The sequence below is a fragment of the Montipora capricornis genome, chromosome 3 (assembly GCF_036669925.1).
Source record: "Montipora capricornis isolate CH-2021 chromosome 3, ASM3666992v2, whole genome shotgun sequence".
Taxonomy (NCBI): Eukaryota; Metazoa; Cnidaria; class Anthozoa; order Scleractinia; family Acroporidae; genus Montipora; species Montipora capricornis.
Window position 1 is genome coordinate 9,285,878 of NC_090885.1, and position 10,000 is coordinate 9,295,877.

The following is a 10,000-nucleotide window of genomic DNA, read 5'->3' on the forward strand; positions in this document are numbered from 1 at the left end:
CACCGACGCAGCACCACAGTTTCTTTAGAAACTATCCCCTTCATTCATTATCATTAGAATGGTTTAGCACCAAGACTCGTTTTGAACCAGAGGCAAACAGCAACTCGGAAATGGCCTCCTTCATCTCTGGACATATCGTGTTGGATGAGAGCCCCGCAGTTGAAAGCTAAATTAATATTCGTTTATATCATGGTCCTTGCCTTGTTGTGCGGGTTCTGAGACTAATAAGGATGCAAATGCATTGAACATTTTTCTTCTTGTACCCATTTGTGGTTAAAAATGGTTCGTACCTGAAAGAGGAAATCCTGCACCAAATTTCGTCTTGTAGCGCTTAACAATACTTGGAAACAAGTATTCTTCGTAATAGCTGTTGTAGAGTTTTAGGCGCTCCTTTTGTTCCTGCAGTAGCGTGGTAAGAAACAAAACACAAGGAAGAAAAATATGGCTTACGTACGTATACAGAGTGAATGAGAGAGACACCTAACGATCGTTTCCCGCGGTTATGGCATGGGGTATTGACATCTAGTCATAATTTGTGAAATTTCGGTTATTAGTCAAATGAAACGGTTCGTTTCATTTCGGTCCCATCGCAACAGTTGAAACTACTTTTGGAGGCGCTATTTGGCCGATATGATCCCTCGGACCAAACACCATCTCAGGGCAGAAATTGACGACTTCTTTGTCTCGTGCTCATAAAAGACCACGTGAATTTCTCGAATTGCTCTACTGAGCTTTCCCAAGAAGATCCCACTAGTCTAATAATGTTTAACCTGCCCCGGGGTCTTCCTGTACGTTTGAATGAAGAAAGAGAAATCCCAGACTGGCTCCTTCGGATCGAAGTTCGAGCTCAAACGTCTGGCTGGTCATGTTTGTAGGAAAGAAAGAGAACTTTAGATCGTAAAAGCGCTTTTAAATACGCAAATGGAGGGGAACGCTGAACCTGATTTTGGCGCAATCGTGTTTAAATAATGTGCTGTTTGTATGGGATAGAAATCTCTGATCATTTAATTACATACTTCACAAAATCTGTCTAGAGGGTGTACTCAAGGTATTACAAGAAACTTATTCTTAAACTTAGTTTCAAAAGTTAATGATAAAAAAAGGGTTTCTTTTTACCAAGATACGCGGATCGTCTCTTCCCCTCAAAAGGAAATAAAGGCCAGGCACTGTAATCAAGTTGAAGGGCACCACAATGGGGTGCAAGTTCCTGTACTGGTTCTCAAGAATCGCTCTTGCAAATTTCCATTCTATTTCTGAGTTGTTCTACAAGATAAAGTATTTAAACAAGACGGGTGTAAGTGATACCATGATTGCAACTCTTTAGAACCTGTAATTTCATTGGATTGGTGTGGGACTCGTTCATTCTTTCTGTTGTACATTCGATTTAATGGGGGCCATTGTTTTCGGAATCAGTCCCGCGAGCAGTTTGTTGATTGCGTGGGGTTTGCATAAGCTCGTCGTTTTCATATTAATTCTCCAAGAAATCCGCACCCACACTGAATATTGAAATTGCTGATACAAACAAAGCGTCCAATTCACTCTCGACCGTAATCTTTGTTTAATTTAGGTTTTAAAAAGCGTCTTTAGAATGCACGGAAGCTTTTGTTGGAACCGGGCAAAAGATTGCCAGTTTTTGGTGCCTAATATCTCTCTTATTATTAAACAATCAAGACCTCAAACTGGAGAGATATCTACGTCTTAAATAGGTTATTTCAAGTATATTTGGGTACAGCTAAACGCTTTCTATCGACAAATTGGCATTTTATTTATATTAACGTATTTAATTATTAGTTGTATACTGATAACATTAGAGGGTCCATTTATTACTGTTAACCCAGTAACTCAAATAATTGCCTTTTCTCTTCTACATATCAAGGGATAGGAGACCCACCTTGCAGGATCAACTATTTGTTGGTAATTTACACAGACAAATCCTGCCTCCATTTCAACACGATGAAATCGGTCCTACCGTAGAAAATTTAACGTCCAAACTGCCAGACCACGGTTTATCCGTTCACCAAACGGAGCGAGCAAGGAAGCAAAGAAATCACCATTATCACCTTGTAGTCTATATGTGACTGGCTCTGTCAACTTAGAAATAATCTTTCTAATAAAAAGGTTAAAACCTCAGAACGTAATAAAACTAAAAAGTAAAATCACTCAATTAAAAAATACTTTGGTTGAATCGCAGCTCAACCTTCATCACCGAAATAAAAATTTACTTTTTGTTACGTTGTGACTTTTTCGCCCTTTTATTAGGAAGATTATGTATCCGGAACGTGGAATCGACATTTTTGCTTCTAACTTGCTCATCATTTAGAGATAGTTGCTTTTCTTTATGAAATATAAGGTAGTTTTCACATGTTCGGGCTGATCATCGCGTTCACTAGCGACGGAGTTGGTGTTGTAGTCGTAGTCGTAATATATACTTATTGACTGAGTGGGAGGGCCGGACGGGAAAATATTTGGCCCGAGTTCATGGCGTACGGACCGAGCGCAGCGAGTCCGTGCGCCATGACCGAGAGCCAAATATTTTCCTGTCCGGCCCGACCTAAACTCAGTCAATAAGCATTTTATCATATGGGCTCTTGACACTATTTATGAGCACTAAGAAGATGAAGTTAGGACAAAATAAAAAACAAAAATCTGCACAGAAAATTTATCTAATATGTTGTTTGCTTTTGCTTTTCTGGCTGAAAATTACCTGGATGTTTAAAAGCGACGAAATCTCCTAAAATTTCATCGCACGGAGCAGCACGTGTTCCTAGTAGGGTAGTACGGCTTTTTAAGGCCCTGTTCGCGCTAATGCGTACGGCCCTCATACAGGCATTTTCCCAATAGTTTTGCAATAAAAGCGCGCGTGGGGCCGTACAGGCCATCTGATAAGTGCGCTTATGACCTAGTGAAAATCAAAGATCGGAGTCGTACGCGGAGTCATAAGCTCGACGGAATCGGAGTCGGAAGAATCAAAACGTTTCCATTTCTTCCGACTCCGCTTGTGACCCCGTCGCTTATGATCTAGTGAAAACTAGATTGTCGGAGTCGGAAGTTGAGGTGGAAGAACCAGCCAATCACAATACTTGGAATCGAGCATTGTGATTGGTTAATTCTTCCGCTTCTGCATCCGACTCCGACAGTGCAGTTTTCACTTGATCGTAAGCGACGGAGTCATAAGCGGAATCAGTATCCTGCTTCCCACTCCGACAGTTTGACTTTTACTAGATCATATCGCTCTGCCCTTCCGATTACGACTCCTCCTCCGACTCCGTCGCTAGTGAAAACCAGCCTTAAGGACTAAAACCTCAAAAACCCACGCATAATGACAGGAGTTCATTAAGGGGTCCTCTATCTCCGATACTTGGACTAGGAGTCAACCTTTCCCAAGTAGATTTATTTATAGAACGTCTCCCTTAGGAAATTCAGCACGCCCACTGTTGCAAAGGCCAATCAAATCAGTGCTTTCTCAGCGTCAAGGGGAAATGTGATACTTTTCGCGGGAACAACATCTTCCTTAAAATAAATTAATTGGGAAAGGGTTGACTTGGAATTAGTGTAGATAGAGGATCCCCTTAATAAGCTCCTGCATGACAAAGACATGGAAAATTATATAAATATTATGTGGATATTCTGAATAAATAAATAAATAAATAAATAAATAATAATTATAATTAATAGTGATATCATAAGGACGACGACGACGACAACGATGATGATGATGATGCCGATTTTGATGTTGCCCTACAACTTTCAATTTCTATTGTACCGTCTCACCGAGGCGTTATCAAATGTCTTTGTCAGCAAAGCTACCAGTATATTGGTCATCATGATAACGGACAGGATAAGGAACGCGAAGTACAAACCATGCACAACATACGTAGCGACGGGTGAATCAGTTACCACCATATCTGACTGACTGGTCAGGCCAAACAAAGACCACATCAGTAGTCCTGTCACATTGGCGAGCAGATCAGGACTAGGAAAGAAAACAATGATCATTTAAGCGTCAAACAGACCCAAACTAGTAAATTTAGTTATACAGCACAAAAAGAAAAACGTGCAACGACAACAGCAACGGCAGTCGTCGGTCAACATTCGCGGGTAACAGTGCAGTTACCCTCTGACGTCATAGATTTTGCAATTTTGCCCGCTCAGAGACTTTTGGCGGGAAACAGTTTTGTTGTTAGATGTCATGTGACCTCGAAGTAATTTGAGCGCGCGCTGTTGGGGGAAGAATTCAGCTATACAACAATGCTATTTATTGACGGATAGCATGGACTAACACAACTACAGCTACAGCTTCTTGCAAAATGATCGCATAATGATTCAAGCGTGGTGAGAGAATTGAAATCATCTTATTATAGTATTAAAATAAATCCTCGCTTTTCACATGACATTACTGCAGCTGGGGGAAACAACTCATCGGAGTGAGTTAAATTAGCGGGAAAATCAATGTAGAATAAACACGTAAAGGAGAAATTTTGTTCTTCATCAACAAAATTCTTGACAGCTAAACGAAGCTTCCTAAATCCATCCTTAATTAAATTTTCTCAGCCTCGTTTTGATGAGACCTGCAAAATTGTTCCATAAATTGGAGGGGCTCAGACATGATCCCTATATGATCCCTCATCATGGTTAGGGTATTAGTAAATGAACGTTTATCAGATAGCTAATTTTGCAGCTAAGCGAGACTGCAAATCGCAGTAGAGTGTTTGAAGTTAATTGGGGAATTTGAGCTCAGAGGAGGCAGGGTAGAGCCTTCTTATACTAACTTTGGACGAATAACTAGTGCCTCTTGTGTGGAGTGAGAATGAAAACAAATATTATATAAAAATGTAATACTTACCGAAAATTCTTGCTCACATAGTCTCCATTAATGTCAACGTAAGACATTCCCGCAGTGTGGCATTTGGTTATCGCCACAGAGAATGCAGCAATGATGAAGATGAATTGGATGAGAATAATGAACAAATCAACACACATGCGAAAAAAAGCAAGTTGAAGAGGACCGACGGTTGAATTGAGCCCAACAAAACTGGAAAAACGCAGAATCAACAACAAAGTGTTGAAACCGTAGAGGTAGCTGGCAATTTCCAACAAACGATTTTTGGAGGGCTCTCCTCCTTGAATCACAACCACAAGTCGCATAACGAGTATGAAGAGGTAAATGATCAGCACCAAAACGTCGATGTAATTCCACATGTCCCTGGAAAGTCGCAAAAAAGAAAAAAAAAGAAAGAACATATTGCCGTCATTGAGACTGGAGCCTCCATTTACTTGTCCGTTTAAAATACCATTGCCTTTCTTTCTTAGGGGAACGAGGAATTAGCAAGGCGACGGCAAAGAATATTTCCAGAATCAGTAAAAGTTAACGCGCGGGGATTCTGGGACGGGATTCTGGTGGCGCAACATTTTTCGCAACTAGGTGGTGTTTTGTTTGTAAGAAAATAATAACAACACAAACAACAACAACAATAATAATAGTAATAATAATAATAATAATAATAATAATAATAATAATAACAATAATAATAATAATAATAATAATAAGAAGAAGAAGAAGAAGAAGAACGATAAGGATAATACTGAATGATAATGTAATGAATTTATGTAGCGCATTTTCTATATTTACACATTCAAATGCGCTTTTCAAGCAATCAATCTATGGACATCAGCGTGTACGGCCCACGGGCACCGCTGGCAGCCGCTATCAGTCCTTTAGCCCCGGATCCTCACCCAGCCCGCGAGTAGGCCCAGTTGGAAAACATGGACTGGACTCTAGACTGGACTGGACTGGACTGGACTCTGGACTGGACTGGACTGGACTGGACTGGGGGTTAATATTTTTAAAACAGCAGGCGTTGCAGGATCTTTAAAGACGTGTCTGTTCTGAATCCCTTGGTTCTTTTGAATGAGGCTGACAACGTCGTGGCGTATGGTAATGTTTTGTACGGGAAAAAAAATTCAGTAATTGTAATCATCGTCACAGTGAAGCACTTAAAATCGATTGATTAGTAGGCGGCGTGATTTAGTAGTCATGGAGGTGGACTTTCACGAAGAAGTTCTCCCGACCACCAATTTATTATAGCTTTAGTTTTTTCAACGCCGTTGTGCTTATTCAATGATAAAGGACTGTGTTTAAGTGGCAGTGTATTTAGCCCTGAGACACTACAGAATAATAAATCAAATCATAATAAAATTCATGATAAATCATGATTCAAATCAAATCATAGGTTATCTTTTAGGGTTTTACTCTACTAGAAAACTTAAAATGGCCTATAGCTTACTTGAAGTACTTTAAAGGTGAGCTTTTGTATTGCTGGTATTCACTGAGGACAATGCCACAGAAGTAAATAAATATCAAGTACTCCTCCCATCTCGGTGCAACAGTTGAGCTCAACATACAAACGCGACAAAGAAGCAAGATGAAAGCGACCTGACTCAGTTTGTCTTTCACAAAGAGCACAAACGGAGTGAGAAGATAAGCATAGTATGTGTCTGTTGAAAAGAAAAAAAAAGACTTAGGTTATAAAACACGTACAATCATAATGCACGTGTATGTATAATCACCAATTGTTACGCTTAGTGACTGGTTAAGAAATCTGGCGCCAGTTTATCAACCAATGAGAAGGAAAATCAAAACCAATCGCGACTTACACGCGCTATTTAAGTAAGTCACACGGAATTGCTACGAATTTGGATTGGTTCATTGCGCTGTAATTACTTTGGTATTTGTTTTACGACATTCAATTGAAAACCGCTGTAATTTAAAATGGTATCAGTTAATCACCGTAAGAAATATTTGTGAGCTGACGTATTGAACGCAAGCCGTTCGTCACAGCAAATGAAGTCACTAAGCATCGCGTATTATTCGGAAAACCTCCGAGTGTCACGTGACATGGCCTTGCGGTCGAGCTTGCGGTCTGCGGTTTAAGTTCTCCCGGCTGGATACCCTTCTTGCGGTACGTGATTTCCCGCAGCGCCTTTCATCTTAAAATTATGTAGGAACTCACGTTTAAAGCTATAAGTTATGTTCTTTAATGCTTTAACTTTTGAATGGACACACTCTTGATGATTAATTGCACATCCTTGAGAACGCTGGCTCGGTTGAATTAAAAGTAAAACAATAATATAACATAACGCATTTTTCCCCGCTAAATGCCGAACCTTGTGCTCAAAGCTATTTCTGCCACTGCGGCAACGGCTAATGGCTTTGAAAACGGGATGCTAAATGTCCCTAATGACAAAGGGCTTCGTCACGAAACGTTAGTTCTCAAATTATTCTTACAATGGTTGATGCGGGTTCTATCAATTTTTTCTTAGAGATCTCTCTGGATAGGGAAGACTCGACGTTATTCAAAACACAAGGTTGAACATCATGCAAAGTGTGTGGTCTATTTGGCATTAAGAAAGAGATTTTTGTTCTTCTATACTCATACCTAACACTTTCCCCGGAAAATTTTCAGGTTGCGAGAAAGCTATCCCACTTTCGTCCGGCATTTTTGACTTGATCATGCGCAGTCGGCACTGTAACATGGATAACAAACAATAATTCACAAGTCATCCAAGTCTAAATCCAGATAGAATTTATTTTTTTAAAAATACATTCTATTATTACCCCCTCCCTCCCACCCCCCCCCCCCCAAAAAAAAAAAAAAAATATATATATATAACAGTCATCAGAATTAGCATCATTTCTGCAAATTTTGTCAAATGACCATGAGAGCTGGGTATGAAAAAAATTTAGAAGAGAAAATGTTTTTATGTCTTTTGGTTGCAAATCCACCAAATCTGGTGGAAACAAGAGCAAAACCAAATAAGTTAATTTTTTTGGTTCATAACCCTTTGATTTACTCCCAAAAAAATCCATGAGAAATGTAATGGAATTTTTTTTCTTATCGGTGTGTCTTACTAAGGGTGGGTAGGGAATCGTTGTCAACTACAAGAATCAAAATCAAGAAATTAAAGCGTGGACATTTCTCTCTAAATGAAAAAAGTCAAGAATACCTTCTTTTGATCTCTGTAGCTGGCAATCCCAATGATTGGCAGTAGTATTGGTGTCAGAAATGTTTCTATCACGATTAAAGGAAACAGAAGAATACGATGGCGCTTGAAAAACTCTGGCAACCCGAGCAGCCATCTCATCTTGAGCCTCTTGAACAGCAACGGGTGCGCCACCAGCTACCAGAAATAAACGAACATAACTACTTGTTTGGTTAACGTGCGTGTGTTGAAGATCATCCAAGTTAAGTAGCAACTCAGGGTGGGTCGTTGCCACGTCATCTCGCAATATAAATTCACGTTATTGCAATCACTTCGTGACTGTTTTATCCTCTTAACATGACAAGGGTCGGAACGACGCTTAATTTAGGTGAGAAAACGAAAATTGGTCCTCAAAGTGCTGAAGTTCTTACCAAAAGGAAAACGCACGTGCAGGGCGTGCAAAACTATTGTTTTTGCACACTAAAATATGCAGTTATACAAGAATTAGGATAGTACTTGCACTCTCAATGGTCAATAGCTGTGTTGAGATGAGAGCATGAAAACACGGCTGTGACATCACACGAATTTTTGTTGGTTATGTGTTCTCAGACGCGCGTTTTGATTGGCTGGATTGAAATCTGAACGTTTATCAAGAAAATCTGTTTCAATCAAGATGTAAAAAGACCAGCATTTTCCTTCATTTGTCAAATTACTTTTGAGAAATATTTTATAAAAGCAATGGGGGACTTTTTTTTCTTTCTCATCTAAACACTCGACGGGGATTTGGGAGAATTCTCGACGGTTGTCTCGAGTTTGCCTAACTGTCTCGAATTCTCCCAACTCTCCCTCGTGTTTAGATGAGGCTATGTAAACACGGAAAAAGTCCTTTGTTGCTTAAATATTTATTTGTCACGTTCTCGTTGCCGTCGCCTTTGTCGTTGCTTAAAGTGCCCCCGTGACCAAATTATCAATTCTTATTTTTCAAAACTATGTTTGCTAAACACTAAGCGACCAGAGTCTTAAGCCTTGATTTCAAAAAGACACCTGTTCATTTTAACCGGAATTGTCCTCTTAAATAGTCCGCTAATAATAAACTTTAAGTTCTTGAGACAGCTGGATTGAGGAGGAAATGACGTCAAAGGCTCACTAGTTTAAAAATGCAATGCGTGCGTACACCGAAGAATTAATATGCAGCACAGGGGGTTTAGGCTTTCAGATTTATAAACTCGCGTTTTGCATAAATAATAAGCTGCATTCACACGCTGAAATTTTAAGCTAGTGAGCCTTTCATGTCACGTTTCCCTGGATTCATTCCTCTGAGGTCCAATCGGTCAGTTTTGATGGTGAACCGTGAAATATAAAACTTAAGCTCAAATTAAACTGCCTTTGGACAAAAATCGAAGCGCAAAATTTTTCCAGCCAGGTGTTAAGCAAACATTTCCAAAATCTGACGAATAAAGGAAAGCGCATTTGATCATATTCAGATGCTAATTTGCGCCTAATAAGTAATAAATTATTATTATTAAGTGATTTTTTTTATCCTAGGGTCACTTTGACTTCCTTAATCGTAAGCGAGAGGCAAATGGCCGTTTCCCACGAACCTTTTTTTGTGAGTAGACGATGGCTTTGTCGGTTAAACCACTTAACATCGAAGCCTGGCTGTGAACATTTTCAGTCACATCGCTTTTAACCAACTCCTTGTTGTCATTCACTTGATCGATCAACTGCACGGTAAAATCCTCTGTCTGCTCTGCAAGCTTGGTAAGAAAGCCAGTATTTTCCGTCCAGGTTTCAGCTAACTCGTTCAGTTTGCGGTTCACCTCAGAATGATAATTGTTTAACATTTAGAGCACATTTCATGCAAGAAAGGGTCAAATTTGAGTTATTTTGCTCTGTTATGGTTTTGTACTTCTCACTCTCGTAGACTGGTTAATTACTGGGTTGCCAGTATAGCAATCCCAGTAGGAAAATGGGTAATATTTCGTCATTATTTTATTAAAAATGTTCTTGCACCAATCAG

General features: G+C 39.6%; 1 protein-coding gene across 2 annotated transcripts in view; it reads right to left on the minus strand.

Moving 5' to 3' along the window:
• LOC138042107 (short transient receptor potential channel 4-like) overlaps positions 1 to 10,000 on the minus strand; it is a 20,735-nt gene that overhangs the window by 2,285 nt on the left and 8,450 nt on the right. Inside the window, exons 5-12 of one of the 2 annotated variants that reach the window (XR_011130922.1) lie at positions 9,582 to 9,800; positions 8,005 to 8,178; positions 7,437 to 7,524; positions 6,285 to 6,495; positions 4,844 to 5,203; positions 3,764 to 3,973; positions 1,117 to 1,263; positions 291 to 399 (exon numbers count right to left, since the gene is read on the minus strand). Coding sequence is in view for 1 of the 2 variants with exons in the window: in XM_068887861.1 (XP_068743962.1) it covers positions 291 to 399; positions 1,117 to 1,263; positions 3,772 to 3,973; positions 4,844 to 5,203; positions 6,285 to 6,495; positions 7,437 to 7,524; positions 8,005 to 8,178; positions 9,582 to 9,800 (1,510 nt within the window). In the remaining variant the exon portion in view is untranslated. The remainder of the gene's footprint in view (positions 1 to 290; positions 400 to 1,116; positions 1,264 to 3,763; positions 3,974 to 4,843; positions 5,204 to 6,284; positions 6,496 to 7,436; positions 7,525 to 8,004; positions 8,179 to 9,581; positions 9,801 to 10,000) is intronic. The other variant, XM_068887861.1, reaches the window with a different exon arrangement.